The 18,500-nt window shown below is 34.9% G+C and overlaps 1 protein-coding gene and 4 pseudogenes across 1 annotated transcript; 2 read left to right on the forward strand and 3 right to left on the reverse strand.

The window, feature by feature from the left end:
• Positions 1–206: 206 nt before the first annotated feature.
• Positions 207–1,363, reverse strand: LOC146907492 (uncharacterized; annotated as a pseudogene).
• A 106-nt stretch (positions 1,364–1,469) lies between these two features.
• On the forward strand, positions 1,470–2,467 carry LOC146907493 (uncharacterized; annotated as a pseudogene).
• Positions 2,468–3,819: 1,352 nt separating this feature from the next.
• On the forward strand, positions 3,820–4,899 carry LOC146907494 (uncharacterized; annotated as a pseudogene).
• A 5,220-nt stretch (positions 4,900–10,119) lies between these two features.
• LOC146907495 (F-box/kelch-repeat protein At3g23880-like) lies at positions 10,120–11,318 on the reverse strand (annotated as a pseudogene).
• A 5,292-nt stretch (positions 11,319–16,610) lies between these two features.
• Positions 16,611–17,798, reverse strand: LOC146907496 (F-box/kelch-repeat protein At3g23880-like). The gene has a single exon (XM_085729114.1). The coding sequence runs from the start codon at positions 17,796–17,798 to the stop codon at positions 16,611–16,613; it is 1,188 nt and encodes a 395-aa protein (XP_085585240.1).
• Positions 17,799–18,500: the final 702 nt, after the last annotated feature.

Here is an 18,500-nt window from a genome sequence, read left to right on the forward strand (position 1 = left end):
GAATCTTATGAAATATAATCATATGGCCATTTCAAGCCTTAAAACTTTAGAGAAAATATAAGATAAACAAAAAATTCATCGAGTTCATAAGTCATCTAAAGCCACATAATTTGAGAAAAAAAAAATGAAACTATAGAGTCCATGACAAGTTTTTCCAGTTTAATCAGAGTATAAGAAATTAAAAAGGAAACAGAAGGAACAAGATCCTAACATAAGAGAGTAACAATCTGCATGCATCGTGCTAAATTAGCATATTTTTGAACCAAAGAATAATCAACTTCGTCGTGCTGATTCTGAAAACACCAATCCAGCCGATAAAGTTGTGATATACGGGGAAGTCGACAACTATCAGCAGGAACAATGCATTTCATCATTCAATTATTACTCCATGAATACACTTCACATTCTGCATGAATAGTATTAATATAGTACACACAGTTTCTGTTGTAAAATATTTACTACAGTTTCTTCCACATCCCCACTTGCCTGGATTGCTCAGCGTATGGCATTTGTGTTGTGAGAAAAACAATGCAAGGTCACCCAAGGTTTCTAGCTTGAAATAACTCACCGTTGAGAAGCCTATCTTGTAGACATCCAATATTTTATTCCGTTTAAAGATAACCACAAGAAGCTTCCCATCACAACTAAGTAACATAGGCAAAAAGGATGGTCCATTGGGTGAATTTTTCAGTTCTATATATTTCAAACTTGTAGAGCTCACACTAAGTATACCTATCTCAACCATGTCAGTGAGAACATAAATAGTATTATGCAAAACAACAAAGTCCAGAATAATCCATGGATTTTCGCTTTTGGAATAAGTAACCCAAGTATAATATCGAGACCGATAAACATGCAAACTATTTGACCTTATGCAATAATCCTCTATGACAAACTAATTTGAATCTTTGACAAAAGTAAGTAATACTTGAGAATCGTAACGAAACAAAAAATCTTCAATAGCTGAGGTGTCAATGATCATTTGTTTTCTTGTAAATAGATTCATTAATTGTAGTTTATTGGCACCTTTCATGATGAGATATCCGCAAGACGAACTCAGATAAGATAATCCCGAAAAATAAATCATCTTAGCGCGGTAAGCTCATTTGTCAGGTATACTATAAAAAGAACAAAATATCTTTGCATGTGAAGTTGTTTAAACAAATAGTGGTGATTGTGATACCGTGAAACTTCTCCAACAAATTTTTTGAACTCTCCACCACTCCTTGTAAACACCAGAAAATTGAAATAGATCACCAAAATCTAGTTTTCGAGATATGGTATCAAGAACATATCTAGTTTTCGAGATATGGCACCATTGTGACACACAATGAGAAGCTTTAGAAACACCATTGTTTTTCATTGTGGTTAAGTGGTTTTCTTCTCTTTAAGAAAAGAACTTTCTTGGAATATTGTAATGTTTGCAAATATTTCCTTTTCTCACGAATTTCTATGGTATTATTAAATAAATGAGTAAAAACATATGCACTCTTTGACATCGGGAATAACCTAGCATTATTATTGTTTCAGGTAAAGAAGCGAAAAGTGTTGTTGACTTCAGCCAACTTTTGGGTAATGTTCTTGATACCATATCTTGAAAACTAGATTTTGACGATCTATTTCAATTTTTTGGTGTTTGCAAGGAGTAGTGGAGAGTTCAAAAAATTTATTGGAGAAGTTTCATGGTATCACAATCACCACTACTTGTTTAAACACCTTCATTTGCAAAGAAATTTTTTCCTTTTTATAGGATACCTGAAAAACGAGCTTACCGCGCTAAGATGGGTTATTTTTAGGGATTATCCTATCTGAGTTCGTGTAGTGGATATCTCATCATGAAAGGTGGCACACACTACAATTAATAAATCAATTTATAAGAAAACAAATGATCATTGACACCTCAGCTATCGAAGATTATTTGTTTCGTTATGATTCTCGAGTATTCCTTATTTTTGTCAAAGGTTCAAATGAATTTGTCATAGAGGCTTATTGAATAAACTCAAGTAGTTTGCATGTTTACCAGTCTCGATATTCTAGTTGGGTTACTTATTCCAAAAGAGGAAATACGTGGATTGTTCGGGACTTTGTTGTTTTGCATAATACTATTTATGTTCTCATTGTCAAGGTTGAGATAGGTGTAGCTAGTCTGAACTCTACAAGTTTGAAATTTTTGGAACTAAAAAATTCGCCCAATGGACCATCCATTTTGCCTATGTTACTTAGTTGTGATGTGAAGCTTCTTGTGGTTTTCTTTAAATAGAATAAATTATTCAATGTCTACATGATAGACTTCTCAACGATGAGTTATGTCAAGCTAGAATCTTTGGGTGACCTTGCATTGTTTTTCTCACAACATAAATACCATTTGCTGAGTAATCCAGACAAGTGGGGATATGAAAGAAACAGTGTGTACAATATTAAAACTATACATGCAGAACGTGAATTGTATTCATGGAGTAATAATTAAATGCATTGTTCCTGTTGATAACTGTCGACTACCTCGTAGTTACAACTTTATGGGCTGGATTGGTGTTTTGAAAATCTACACGATGAAGTTTATTATTCTATGGTTCAATAATATGCTAATTTAGCACAATACTACAATTCATCGTGCTAAATTAGCATATTATTGAACCAGAGAATAATCAACTTCATCGTGCTGATTTTGAAAACACCATTCCAGCCGATAAAGTGGTGATATACGGGAATTCGACAACTATCAGCAGGAACAATGCATTTCACCATTCAATTATTACTCCATTAATACACTTCCCATTCGGCATGAATAGTATTAATATAGTACACACAATTTATTCCATATCCCCACTTGCCTGGATTGCATAACGTATGGCATTTGTGTTGTGAGAAAAACAATGCAAGGTCACCCAAGGTTTCTAGCTTGAAATAACTCATCGTTGAGAAGCCTATCTTGTAGACATCCAATATTTTATTCCGTTTAAAGATAACCACAAGAAGCTTCCCATCACAACTAAGTAACATTGGCAAAAAGGATGGTCCATTGGGTGAATTTTCAGTTCTATATATTTCAAACTTGTAGAGTTCACACTAAGTATACCTATCTCAACCTTTGTCAGTGAGAACATAAATAGTATTATGCAAAACAACAAAGTCCAGAATAATCCATATGGATTTTTGCTTTTGGAATAAGTAACCCAAGTATAATATCGAGACTGATAAACATGGAAACTATTTGACCTTATGCAATAATCCTCTATGACAAATTAATTTGAATCTTTCACAAAAGTAAGTAATACTTGAGAATAGTAACGAAACAAATAATCTTCAATAGCTGAGGTGTCAATGATCATTTATTTTCTAATTATAAATAGATTCACTAATTGCAGTTTATTGGCACCTTTCATGATGAGATTTCCACTAGACAAACTCAGATAGGATAATCCCCAAAAATAACTCATCTTAGCGCATTAAGCTCATTTGTCAGGTATGCTATAAAAAGAACCAAATATCTTTGCATATGAAGTTGTTTAAACAAGTAGTGGTGATTGTGATACCGTGAAATTTCTCCAATAAATTTTTTGAACTCTCCACCACTCCTTGCAAACACCAGAAAATTGAAATAGATCACCAAAATCTAGTTTTCGAGTTATGGTATTAAGAACATATCTTGTTTTCGAGATATGGCACAATTGTGACAAACAATAAGAAGCTCCATAAACACCATTGTTTTTCATTGTGGTTAAGCGGTTGTCTTCTCTTTAAGAAAAGATCTTTCTTGGATTATTGTTATGTTTGCAAATATTTCCTTATCTCACGAATTTCAATGATATTATTAAATAAATGTGTAAAACCATATGCACTCTTTGACATCGGGAATAACCTAGCATTATTATTGTTTCAGGTAAAGAAGCAAAAAGTGTTGACTTCAGCCAACATTCGGTGTTGAGGTAAAAATAGATTTTGACAATCAATTTCAATTTTCTGGTGTTTGCAAGGAGTAGAGGAGAGTTCAAATTTTTATTTGGAGAAGTTTCATGGTATCACAATCACCACTACTTATTCAAACAACTTCATTTGCAAAGAAATTTTGTTCTTTTTATAGCATACCTGAAAAACGAGCTAACCACGCTAAGATGGTTTATTTTTTGGGATTATCCTATCTGAGTTCGTGTAGTGGATATCTCATCGTGAAAGGTGCCAATAAACTACAATTAATAAATCCATTTATAAGAAAACAAATGATCATTGATACCTCATCTATTGAAGATTATTTGTTTCATTACGATTCTCGAGTATTACTTACTTTTGTCAAAGGTTCAAATGAATTTGTCATAGAGGCTTATTGATTAAACTCAAGTAGTTAGCATGTTTATCAGTCTCGATATTCTAGTTGGGTTACTTATTCCAAAGGCGGAAACACATGGATTGTTTGGGACTTTGTTGTTTTGCATGATACTATTTATGTTGTCACTGGCAAGGTTGAAATATGTGTACTTAGTTTGAACTCTACAAGTTTGAAATTTCTGGAACTGAAAAATTCGCCCAATGGACCATCCATTTTGCCTGTGTTACTTAGTTGTGATGTGATGCTTCTTGTGGTTTTCTTTAAACAGAACAAGTTATTGGATGTCTACAGGATAGACTTCTCAACGATGAGTTATGTCAAGCTAGAATCTTTGGGTGACCTTGCATTGTTTTTCTCAAAACATAAATGCCATGTGCTGAGTAATCAAGGCAAGTAGGGATATGAAATAAACTGTGTGTACAATATTAATACTATACATGCAATGTGAATTGTATTCATGGAGTAATAATTATTCTTGTTGATAGTTGTCGACTTCCTCATAGTCACAACTTTATTGGCTGGATTGGTGTTTTGAAAATCTACACGATGAAGTTTATTATTCTATGGTTCAATAATATGCTAATTTAGCACCATTCTAGCATTAGAATGGCGCCTTTCGAAGCCCTATCTGGAAGGATGTGTTGAACCCTGTTTTGTGGTATGAGACGGGAGAAAGTGCTGTACTGGGACCAAAGATTGTACAACAGACCACTAAAAAGACTAAAATAAATCAAGAGAAGATGAAAGCGTCTCAAAGTAGACAGAAAAGTTATCATGACAAGCATAGGAAGCCATTACAATTACAAGAGGGAGAACATGTATTTTTGAAGGCACTCCGACAACGGGTATTGGTCGCGCATTGTAGTCGAAGAAACTTACGCCTCGATTCATTGGTCCCTACCAGATTACCAAGAGAGTTGGAGAAGTAGCCTATCAGGTGGCCTTACCGCCACAACTTTCAAACCTTCATAGTGTGTTCCACGTGTCACAACTTCGGAAATATGTTCTTGATCCGTCTCATGTGATCCACATGTATGATGTGCAAGTGAGAGAGAATCTGACTTACGAGGCTTTACCAATAAGGATCGAAGGTTGAGAGGTGAAGAGCTTGAGGGGCAAGGAGATCACTCTAGTCAAGGTGATGTGGGGAGGATCGACTGGAGGTAGTCTAACGTGGGAGCTAGAGAATAAAATGAAGGGATCCTATCCAGAGTATTTCCTTCAGGTAATTTTAGAGAGCGAAAATCCTTTAAGTGGGGAAGAGTTGTAAAACTCCTACTTTACATTTTATTTTAATAAATGAAATTATTAGGCGAAGTGTAATTATTATAACACCAACATCTATACCGCAACAGATGTCTTAATAAACGTTAAATTCAATAGCAGTAAACAGTTATGGCTTAATTGCACTTCCCCCCTATCTTTTGCTAATTGTGCGATTTTGCACCCCTTTTTTTTAAGCAATTTTGCACCCCATCTTTTACCAATTGTGTTTTGTTCAAAATCATCTTTAAAGGATGGGAAAAGAGGCAAAAGATGGGGTGCAAAATCGCTCAAAAAAAATAAGGGGGGGGGGGCAAAATCGCACCATTAGCAAAAAGATAGGGGGCAAAAGTGCAATTGAACACAAAGATGGGGTGCAAAATCAGAAAGGGGGCAAAAAGATGGGGTGCAAAATCGCTAAAAAAAAAAAGAGAGGTGCAAAATTGCGAAATTAGCAAAAGATAGGTGTGGAAGTGCAATTAAGCCATCAATTATTTGTAAGATATAAAGTAATAACTCTCACTTCCAAAATCATCACGCATGCACTTAAATTCGTGTAATCATACTAAGAAGAATATTCAATATATATATTGATCAGCAAAAGCATTATATGCTAAAAATAAACATAGATAACTGAGTTGCAAATATGGTAATATGATAAGTCAAGTGATTCAAGATACGTTGGGTGATTCGGCATAACTATGACAAAGTTATAAAGTAAAGAAAATAATCACACAATTAAAACCAAGTACATAAATTAATATAAATTCAACAGAGTATACCACAGAAGAATAACTTACTTTCAAAATGTTGAAACCAAGCTTTTGACATAATCTTTCATTGAGAACTGTTATACCCTAATTTTGGACCTAAAAATACTTGTTCAATTCTTCTTTTCTTGCATTATAAGTCATTTGATATGTCTCTGATTAATTGCATCTTTCTCTGCATTTTATTTCAATGTTATTTGCAAAATTTACATGCAAGGGTATTTTAGTCATTTCCTATGTCAAATGTCTCTCAATCTGTCAAAATTTCGTTTGAAATCCTTTAAAGGAGTTTGAATAAGTCTTTGTTTCATTCTATGTCAAAATCCATTTTAAAATTTGCATTTGAAGTCATTTTGAGTCAGTTTTGCCCCTAGGGGCATTTTAGTCTTTTCATGTGTTAAAACCCTGTTTAAATTTTAAAAAATTGTCTCTGAGTCTTTTATTTTGCTTGTATGAATTCTTGCTTTAATTCCCTGTTAAAAACCCATTTTTAATTTGCATCTGAGTCATTTTTAGTCGTTTTAGTCCCTAGGGGCGTTTTGGTCATTTCACATATTTCTGTTTCATTTTAATCCGCTTTGTTGTTTTTAATCGTCTCGCTTTACGTTAATTGTCAGTTTACTTTTTCAATTCGATTTTAGTTTTAATTTTCATTTTAGTCCTTGCACTTTTATTATTTGCATTTTAATCCCTTTTTTAGTTTGTTAGAGTCCAGGTGCCACGTGTCCAAATGTTATTGGTCCACAAAAGTTTGTTACAAGTCAAGTCCATGTGGCATTTCCTCATTGGTCCAAGCATCCCTTTCATCACCTATATAAGTCAAACCCTTAGTCAAAATTTCACATTCAATCATTATTTCACAAAAATCCAAAAAATCACAAAAATCTTTTTTCTCTTCTTTCCCTTTTCTTCCTCACGTGGCCTTTTCTTTTCACCACCATAACCAACATTTCCTCCACCACTCCTCCACCATAACAACCTTCCCTCCACCATAACAACCACCCTAACAACCTCCTAACCTCACCTCTAGCCAACTTTCTCTCTCTTTTTCTTTCCTCTCCACCATACCAACTCATTCCACCACCATTCCACCACCGCAACCAACACATTCCACCACCACTCCACCACCGTAAACCACCATTCCACCACCAATTTTCAAGACCTTCATCACCACTCCATCAATATCCATCATCATCAACCTCCTTTTACAATCATCATCACCAATCTTCAAACCAATCCACACGCAAAATTCAGTTTCGGTTGCACCACGTTACTAAAATTCAGATTCAAATCCATAGAAGCAGGATCCAAATCTCATCTTACAAGTCTGAAGCAAAACGCAATTGATTCGAAAGTGGAGGGAGATAGAACCGAAGCTCCAAGCTACGAACAACAACAATTTCCGGTAACGGCCAAACGGCGAAGAACGCAAACAGAGGAGGGAGAACGAACCTGAGTCATAGAGGGAAGGGCGATCCAGAATCTAATTCGAAAGGAAGCAAGAATAAAGGCAGATACAGAAGCTGACTTTGAAGAAGATTAGAGAGTATTCCTTTCTATTTTCTCCGATTGAATCCTAAGGTATCACCGCTTCATCCTTTGATTCGATCTGTGTTGTTGCTGGCTCTTGCGTTAATCCATCATTCCCTTTTCCTTGCGTCGAATTTAAGCTGTGGATATGTGTTTGTATGCTTTCGGTGTAATTGTTCATGGCTGCGTGTTGGAGCGATTGAGAGAAGAGAGAATTAGAGGAAGTTTTAACATGAAAAGAGAAAGAAGGAGTTCAGGCGGCGGCGCCGCCACCCCTGGCCGGCCAACCGCCGCCGGAGATGGGTTGGGGAAGACGAAGCTAGGAACTGTTGAAGGAGGAGGAGTATACGTGAGGAAGAAAGGAAGGAACAGTTGTGAAGAAGAAATAATACGTGTTTTTAACTTTGAAGAAGAAAGAACCCATGATCCATAACCCATGACCCATGGAGCAACCCACTCCAGTGGCCTCTTAAGGCCCAGTAACCAATTGTCATGCCTGATTGCTATGCGCCCCCCCCCCTTCCTGCGTGTTTTGCTATTTTTTTTGCTATTTTCACCCCCCGCGTATGAATTTGCCATGATAAAATTCCAAAAAAATTCCCATTGATTCTCTTGATGGTTTTTGTTTGTTTCTTGATGTTTCTTGCATGATAAATATTAGGAAAATATGTGAAAAATATGTTGTCCCTTTTTATTGCATTTCTTTCAAATCTTGTTGAAAAACCTTGATCAAAAACTTGTAAAAATTTAGGTGAGCTTTATTGCAATGATGTCGATTGATTTAGGATTGTTTCTTGTGAATTTTGAGTGCTGGAAATTGATGGGGGAATACATGTGAATTTGTGTGTGATTGGTGCTGTGTTTTGGTCATATTTTGTGAAGCTTTTTGCACGTTTTAATTCCAATATCTTGGTTCATGATAATTGGTACTTGATGGGTGATCTTAGGGTGTTATTTGTTGCATAATATGTAGTGTTTGGTGCTGTTTTGAATGGGTGATAATTGATTGCTTAGTTAGCAAGTTATTTGTCATTTTAATATGTGAATTGGTGCAAAAATAGACCTAGTTTCATATCATGATTCCTTAGCTTATAATTTTCTTGTAACTCTCACATTAGGGCTGACCCCAAAACTCTTTGAAAAAATGTTACAATGTGAGGGTTATGGGTCTTTTGTTTGCTTGGAATTTTGGTATCTTGTTAGATGTATTTTGTCATCTTTCCTTGCCATTTTATCATGTTATCATGCCTTATTTCTTTGTCAATCTTTTATACTATCACATGCCTATTATTACTAACCATTTGTTCACTTGTTGCATACACCATGAGCATTCCATATTCTCATCTCATGTTCTCCTTTATCTTCTTGCAATTTAATTTGTACCAAAAATTAGAATGTAATAATTAGGAGTTCTTGTAATATTTTACTTTTATGCCACTTTTAATTTCTTGGCAAAGAGGCCATAGAATGTATCTAGGGTATGATGTAAAGGACAATGGACTCTAATAATGTACACCGACACAAGCACCGACACATGCACACACATCACTATAGTATATAGCTAGAATATGCATGTTTAGATGTATGTTTAGGATTGTATGTTTAGATGTATGTTTAGGCTTTATACTTAGAAAAATCATTTTCCCAAAAAAAAACTTGAATAAACTTCACTCAAACATTTTTCATAATAAACCTTGGGGTCAAAACCCCATTGAATTTCCCTTTTATTTTCTTAATCAAATTTCAATGAAAAATAATCAAACTTTGACTTCTTTTGCAAAATGACTAATCAAACCTCACCTTTTCTTAAATTCTCATGCCTTTAAGGCCTCTCAATCTCCATTCTTCAAAATTCATTTTTTCAAACTTAAAATCAACCAACAAAAACAAAAAACATTTTTTGGAAGAGAACTACGGTGGATTTGATCCCTTAAACGGGTACGTAGGCAAGGAACAAAATTCCTTCAATTCAACTAAAATAGAAATCCAAAAACATTCTTCTCCCTCCAATTCTTCATTTAGCAAACTTTAGGTGTAAATAACATTTCAAAATAGCATTTAAAAATAGAGCGCGCGCGTAGAAATTAAAGATGGTTCCTATAGGATACTATAGTCGTTATGGGTGCCTAACACCTTCCCGTAGCGAAAACAACTCCCGGACCTCGATTCTCAAGGGTTTTGCTTACTTTTTCCCTTCCCAAGAAAAAATAAGATATCACCGGTTTAAAAGGTTCAAACGTAATCAATGTTTGACACCCGAAAACCAAGATAAAACAAGAACCGACAAATCTTTTAGTTAAACGTAGTTTCCTTTGCTTTGTTTGTTCTCAGGTTATAAAGAATCGCTCGGTCTTGACCGATTTCTGCCAATTACATTGTTTCACCATTCTCAGAAAGATGCAATGGTTTTATTATTAAAAGTCGGCTACCAGCATATTCATAATTCGTGTGAATATTGTGATAACTAACTTTGTGGAATTGAGTCCAAGAATTTTCATTTCCAAATTCTGTAATCTTCCATATAACCAAATCGGACTTCTTGAAATCATGATACAAATACAAGGAGTCTTTCAATACACAAATACTTGATGCTGCTCCATCATCATCACAACCTTGATGGGGCAGAAGTTGTGTGCATTTCTCTCTACCAATAGCAAATAAAAGAATCACAAATTCGCCACTAGTGTCATTCCACCGTTCACTCTTATTGGCCAACCAATTAACAGTACAATTCAATTGTACACCATCACACCCCGTCAGATTGCACACTTCAAGAGGAATTACCACAAAACTTGGAATAGTTCTCCAAACATTATCCGCCAAACTAAAGACTCTCACTGTGGTTTTCGTATGAGGATTCCTATCACCACTGGGACTTATTCTAGAACCTTATAAACGTCGGTTGAATTATCATAAACAAAAACAAACTTACAATATATCACATAAGACTTATAGTTATACCCTAATTTCTCAGATATTTTTCTGGGAGCGGGTTCCAAAAACATAACCAAATATTTTTATAATGAAAAGTCTCTTCATAAGAAAAACCATTTAAGAAAACCAATTCATTACACGAACCAACAATTTCCTCACAATCCTTGTCATTCAAATGGTAGTAAGGATCCTTAGGAACTGTGATCCAATGGTTTTGCAGTACACGACTAACGGGGAAGTGTAAGAAATTGTAATTTTAATCATTGTGCGGCACACCACGGTACCTGAAGTAAGGGTTTTGTGCAGATCGATGGAGGTGCATTATGACGAATTTAGGATCGAAGATTATAGTGTTCCAAGTATGACTTACTGACTTCATCAGCATCAGAGATTTGACAGGAAGCCATGATTGGATTTAAGGGATGAGCTTGTCGGGGAGGAACGACGATGGATTGGATCAAGGTCGACAGGCGTGAGTTGGGTGGATTGATATTCATCAGTTCAGGGCGGTGGCTGGCTACAAAATTGAAAGATGTGTGCGAATGAATTAGGGGTTTTAGTAATTTTTAAGACATAATACAAAAAATTTAAGACGTATCTTTTATTCTTTTTGACAAAAAATTTAAAGACATTTTTTTTGGATACAAATTTAAGACGTTCTTATCACCAAATCAATTTCTTATAAGGCAAATTATCCATTTCAATATTTTTCCTTTTTATTCTTTTTTGACCAAATAGTTTTCCTTTTTATTCTTTTTTGACCAATTTTAATTTTTTTTTTCTTTATCATTTCTTTCTCTTTTTTGATTCATTATTCTTACTCTATCATTCTCTCTCCCCAACTTTTGAACTTTTTTTCTTTTCATTATATTATTTTCCTTTCTCATTTCAGATTTAAAATATATCTCTTCTAATTTATTCTAGGTTAAACTACACAACGAGTCCTTTAAGTTGAGGTTTATAACAGATTGGTTCTTTAAGTTATTTTGGTCACATACAAGGCCTTTAAGTTTGAGGTTTATAATAAATTGGTCTTTAAGCAATTAATACTAACTAGGAATATCCCATGTCTCACACTTGTTAATGACAACATCAATCATGAGAAAGGAATCACTATGTGTCACCTTCTTCATCAAGCAATCACACACAAGCTCTTCATCTTTAGGATGAAATTTGAACCCTGGTGGTAGCTTTGCCTCAACCATGCTTATGTTGCTCATTTTTTTTGACATCATAAGTAATAATCTTCATAATAACAACTTACTCCCCACACACACCACATCCCGATTTTCAATGCTCTTTGCGGCTCCCTTCTTTTTTATCATGAATAATTAACCAAGTTTTCCAATACCCCTTGGTATCCAATACCGAGTTTCAAAAATCCAAAAAAATATCCTTTAACAAAAGAATGAGTGTCTGAAGAAGGGTTTTTTTTTAGCTAACCTTTTCTTTTTTGAGTGCCTCTTAAGTGAACAAAGCATCTCTTCTGCATCTTAGCTGGAAGCTTCTCACATCCAATGAACAGTGGGCGCAGTTATGCCGAGCCAGATACTTAAGGAAGGGAAAACCGGTGAGCTATCATTTTAGTTCTTCTGTTTGGCAGGGCATGAAACCTCATGTTATGACTCTATATCAACATTCCACTTGGACCATTGGCAATGGGAGAAACATTCACTTCTGGACGGATATGTGGCTTGACAAACCCATAGTGGAAATCCTTGATATTCCTGCTTATCTGCACACAGACTTAGATATGTATGTCTCTGATTACATTGTGGACAACACCTGGAGCATTCCAGCTTATTTCTCTGTTAGAAACCGGGCCTTGTGGAGCAGATTCAACGCATTACTTTGCCTCAGGTCTGTACGGATGATAGGCTAAATTGGAATGATTGATGGATGGATGACTAACAAACACGCGTTCAATTTTATAACTGGTCACAGCCTGAAGCCTCCTTGGGCCAATTTGATATGGAACAGCTTCATCCCTCCTACTAGATCATTTGTTGTATGGAGGCTGCTCCATAATAAGCTTCCCACTGATGATAACTTGCGTAAAAGGAGATGCATCATTGTCTCTATTTGTCACTTCTGTCACATGAACGCTGAGTCCTCTAACCACTTATTCTTTCAATGTCCAGAGACCCTTAAGCTTTGGCATTGACTCAGTTCTAGTTCTGGGCAGGTATTAGATATCTCCAGCTGCTCTGCTTTGTTATTGAACAGAAGTGGTAATAGCAGCAGAATGGTAAATCAGGTCATGCTCTCTGCCATTATCCACATGATCTGGTGCATATGGAGAGAAAGGAATAATAGATGCTTCGATGATAAACATAGCCTTACTAGCTCTCTCATTAATATTGTTATAGCTGAAGTCAGGCTTAGTTATGAGTTAGCGCTTGTTAAAGGTGCATCGGCCATGCAGGATTTTAAAATATCTCAATTGTTTGGCATCCCTCTTCGAGCCAGTAGAATCACTCCTGCAGCCGAGATAACCTGGATTCCCCCTCCTGTGGGTTGTATCAAAATTAACGTTGATGGTTCGGCTGTGGGTTCACCTTCCCATGGGTCTGTTGGTCTGATTTTTAGAGACAGTTCTGCTGAGTGTCTTGGCGCCATGAACCAAAATGTTGGTTATGCTACTGCTATAGATACAGAATTTTGTGCTTTTATGCTGGCTATTGAGAAGGCCAGGGATATGCATCTCCCTAATATTTGGGTAGAGAGTGATTCTCTAACTGTGGTTAAAGCCTGCTGCAAAAATGAAGGTGTTCCTTGGAAAATGTATAACAGATGGCTCAATTGCATGAATTTTGTTAGACAGATCAGTTTCAAATGCACCCACACACCCAGAGAAGGTAACATGGTTGCCGACGCTTTGGCTAAAAATGGTATGGGTCTGGCTCCTCTTTCTTCCCAGTGGTGGCATACTACTCCATCCTTCCTGCAGTCTCTCTTTGACAGGGACAAACTCGGATTGCCCTTCACTAGGCTTGTTATGTCCTGACTCGTTTTGTCTGTGGTTCGCTCTAGCTGCTAGAGCTGGACTTGTTTTCTTTTAGTTTTGTTACTTTGAACTTTGTTTGTATGTGGTTCAGGCCTCTCCTGATTGTTTAATTTCATTTTGCTGCTTGATCAAAAAAAAGAGTGCCTCTTAAGTGAACGCACCATGGCTTGTCGATCCTTAAACGACATTATTGCTACCCGCGTTAAATTAACCAGAGATAGAGCTAAAGGGTGAGATTTTGGTTTTGAGGATTTTTTGACATTATTGGCACAATGATGTTGGAACCACTCGTAACTTTAAGATCCAGATAAGCTCGATTTTTTATTAATAGGAGTGCATGAATTAGATGTAGTTACTTCAATATGAGCAGGTGGCTGAATCATGTGAGGTTCCTTTAGTGGTAGATCTTTCACCTCAAGAGAGTTGTTGTTATCCGACAATCTTTCATTTTTATGCACAAAAGGGGTATCCTCACAATGAGTTGTGTGTGAGAGCTGTTGTTGGCCGGGATAAATATTTTCTTTGCTAGCATTTTATCCAATAAAGCGTTATGCTCGGGACGAAGTGCATTCATTGTTACCACTGTGGTCATTGTTATTAACCTTATCAACACTAACTCAATTGGACACCACACCAACATATGAAATTAGCCCTAAATGGTAAAAACAAAACATCCCAACATTCATTCAAGTGGAAAACAAAGTTGCACGCAAGCAAAATACTAACGATGTTAAAAGAACTCACAAGGATATTGTCCAGCATTCAGATTGCCTCTAAAATGTTTAAAAACTGATATATACTTGTTGATTGCTAAGATAAGGCCATAAGAGTCATCTTTGACCATTAAATTAATTCTCTATTAGTGAAAGATCAGTTTTTGACAAATGTGAAGCATGGGCAACCACTTATTTCTTATATGCAGGTAAAATCAATATTCCATCACATCCGGTGTATGTTCCTTTATTTTTACTAAAGATTTGCATTTTCTTTTATAGAGTTGACGAGGGTGACTTGCAATTTTCTTATATGACAGATACTTGAAAGGCCATTGATTTAAAAGATTGATACTTGAAAGGCCATAGATTTAAAAGGCATCTATTAGGGAAGATACATAATTAGAGGCATATGTTTCCAACATATGAAACATACTACACGTTGTAAACCTCAAGTACAACAAAATGGATCAGATTGATTTCTTTCAACCAAAATGGAACTATCAAGATTTTTAATTTTTTTTTGGACCTAGATATATTACTATGCGAGGGCATGTTTCACTTCAAAGATATACAAAATATAAAATATAAATTTATTAAAACGTCCATAATCATTTTGAGATGAGAAACGATGTTTTGGAACAACCATGTCGTTAATTAGCTTAGTATTAACTACAACAATTATTTGCAGCTATAATTAATAATAAAATGTAGCATTTAATTTTTAAATGTTAACAAGGCTCAATTTTTTTCCGATAAAAAAGATTTATTAATAGCGGTCGAACCCAATCATTTGCTTAAAAGTTTGGACATAAGACAAAGGTACCAATAAGTCTTAGAAGCATACACCTGCTACTACAAAGTTGTCATTAGCCAAAATATAAAACAACACCCCAAGAAAGAACCAAATGTTGCACTAAGCCAAGTAGTATTACACACCAGGAATACACCTTATATCTTGAATAATAAAATCACGTCCATCTTATTTCACATAACAATACACCTTCGATTTAAATCAAATGAGACAGAGTAACCAAAACCAAAAGATTGATCAGCTTGTAATAAAAACAGAAACTTGACGAAGAGTCGGACCACACCTGCAGACAAAAAAAAATTGCACTACAATTGATTAAGTGTGGAACCAAAATGTATAAAACAGTCAGACACCAAACATTCATTAGAGTCTAGACAGGTTTATAGAAACTCTAAAACTGATCATTACATGTTAAACAAATGAGGTCAACAATATTCATATCATACATACTTATATGGTCCTGCAAAAAAAAAAAAGAAAAAAGACTCAAATTACACAAACAAGAGTAGAAATGAAAAAACATCAAAATTATTAAGCAATAAGTTGCTACAAATGTTTCCACAAAACCCCTAAATAGCTGAAGAGAATTTCGTTACAATAAGCCTCTTTCATCCTACCATATTGAATTTTCTCAAAGCTAGGCAATGAAGTGAAACAACAAACTACATGAAAAGTACAAAGACACAAGAAAAGTGAAGAAATAATTCTCAGAGTGCAGTCATATCCCTTCTTTGAAAAAAGTTGAAGAAATTAGCTTCTACTAAGATATAATAATGCAAGTATGTAGCACAAGTGACTCAAGGGTTTCATGCAATTAAAAACTATATTCAACCACAATATTATATCATTACCATCTATAGAAATAAACAATCCTCCCTTCCAAAATAGTGTATTTGAATTGGTGTAAATTTACCAAGAATATTCAATATGTATCGATTTGAAAAAACATTATATTCTAAAAATATACATAGATAATCACACAATTGAAAGTTGAATAGGATCAATTAAAAGATTCTTCATATGTATGAAAATCTTTTGAAGTAAAAGAAATAATCACACAATTGAAACGAATTTCATGAATTCACATAAATTTAAACATGAAATAACATCAACATTGAATTGCAAATGCATTATATGCTTAAACTATACATAGATGATTGGGTTTTAAACATGGCAATAGGATAAGTCGGTTCATTAAACATATTCATGCATAAATTCATACAAGTATATCAATTAAGTGAAGAAAAACTTACTTTCAACAGATTAAAACCAAGCTTTCGACATAATTGTGGATGGATAACCAAGATATGTTATTGTACATTCTAGTTTTCCTCGATTTGTTAGTTCTTCGGTTGTAGAGAACTGCTCGGTTATTTTGCAATTGGTTGTTTGCCAACACCAAAGTATCACCATTCTCAGATAGATGCAATGGTCTTATTTTGAAAACCGCGCTATGACCAATTTCATGATACAATTGAACATCCTGGTACCTGATTTTAAGGAATTGGGTCCAAGAATTTTCATTTCCAAATTCCATCAATTTCCATATAACAAAATCAGTTTCTTTTAAATCATGATAAACACACAGGGAGTTCATCAACACACAAACATTTCCCCATTTACGTGACCCCTCGTCAGAAGGGAGAAGCATTTGTTTGTATGTCTCTGTAGCTAGATCAAGAGATATAATCAAAAATATCATAACACCATTATAATCGATACGAGTGGCCAACCAATTAACAGTGCTATCCAAATATACGCCATCACACAAATTGGATTTATGAACCACTGGAATATCACCCAATGGAAATCTTTGAATTCTTCTCCAAACATTATCACCCAAATTAAAGACCCTCACTTGGCTGCCAGTTGAACTTAAGGACACCACCTTATAAGTCTCAGTTGAACTATCATAACCAAACACAAATGCAGTCAATCTGAAATAACTCATGTTATGATAATAGACATCAGATCCTAGAACATTAGATATTTGTCTGGTAGCGGGGTTCCAGAAACGGAACCACGCTTTCTTATTGTTAGTACTCTCGTTGATAGAATAACCGAGCAAGCAGATCAATCCATTGCAGGAACCAAGAACCACGCTACAATCCTTATCACTCAATCGGAAGTAAGGATCCTTAGGATGTCTGATCCAATGGTTTTCCAGTAAACGACTAACAGGAAAGTGTACGAAACTATAATGCTGATGATAACCCTGTGTAAGGACTACTGATGAGAAGTATGGGTTTCGTGCAGATCGACTAAGGTGCATTTTTATGAATGGAGGATGAGAGATAAGATTTTTCCATGACTTACTGACGCACTTCATCTTCATAAGCGATTTGACTGGAAGCCACGATAGTATTTCAGTGATAACCTCGTCAGGGAGGATAACTTCTGGCAACAGTGACATATTGGATTGACGGCGACGACGACGCGTCATTGGTGGTGGCTGGAAATTCATCAGAGCAACGACGACTACGCATAAAAGTAAAAAAGAAGTCATTGTGAGAGAAAAATAATAATAATTTTGTACTGAAATGATGTATAGAACACCAGAGAGAAATTGTAGTTTTTTTTAATGAGAGAAATTGCAGTTGAGTGTTTTGTTGTATCGGTGCATTTAAGACTTGTTTCGTTTTATTGTAAAATCATTCTTTTATTACATTTATTTCATATTAATATTTTCTTTTTGTGTTTGCTTTTCACCTATTATGAAATCATTCTTTTATTACATTTATTTCATATTAATATTTTCTTTTTGTGTTTGCTTTTCACCTATTATGAATTTCGTGAATCGGTGTATTTAAAAGTATTTAAAAAAGTTTGACCAAAAGCATCTTTCAACAAAAATTTTTGACTAAGCATTTATTTCATTTCCTATTTAAATAATTATTCTTTTTGAAAGAATTTCCTATTTAAATAATGAAAATGCTAACTTATGCACTTAAGATAAAGATTTAAAAATAGAATTGAAAAATAAATGTTGCATTGAAAAGATAAGTTTTTAAACTTTTAAGATTATGAATACAAAATTTTCAAAATTAAATTTTTATAATTAGCTTCTTATCTTATACCCTTAGGGTACAACACAAGTTAGCAAGACCCTTTAAATAAATAGGTTTTGTTAACCGGTGTCCCAAGT

The sequence above is a fragment of the Medicago sativa genome, chromosome 7 (genome assembly GCF_051527215.1).
Source record: "Medicago sativa cultivar Bolivia chromosome 7, Bolivia_mono, whole genome shotgun sequence".
In the NCBI taxonomy this organism is placed as follows: Eukaryota; Viridiplantae; Streptophyta; class Magnoliopsida; order Fabales; family Fabaceae; genus Medicago; species Medicago sativa.

Excerpts from the sequence above, each read along its gene's own strand:
- LOC146907496 (XM_085729114.1), bottom strand. The coding sequence starts at position 17,798 with ATGACGCGTCGTCGTCGCCGTCAATCCAATATGTCACTGTTGCCAGAA.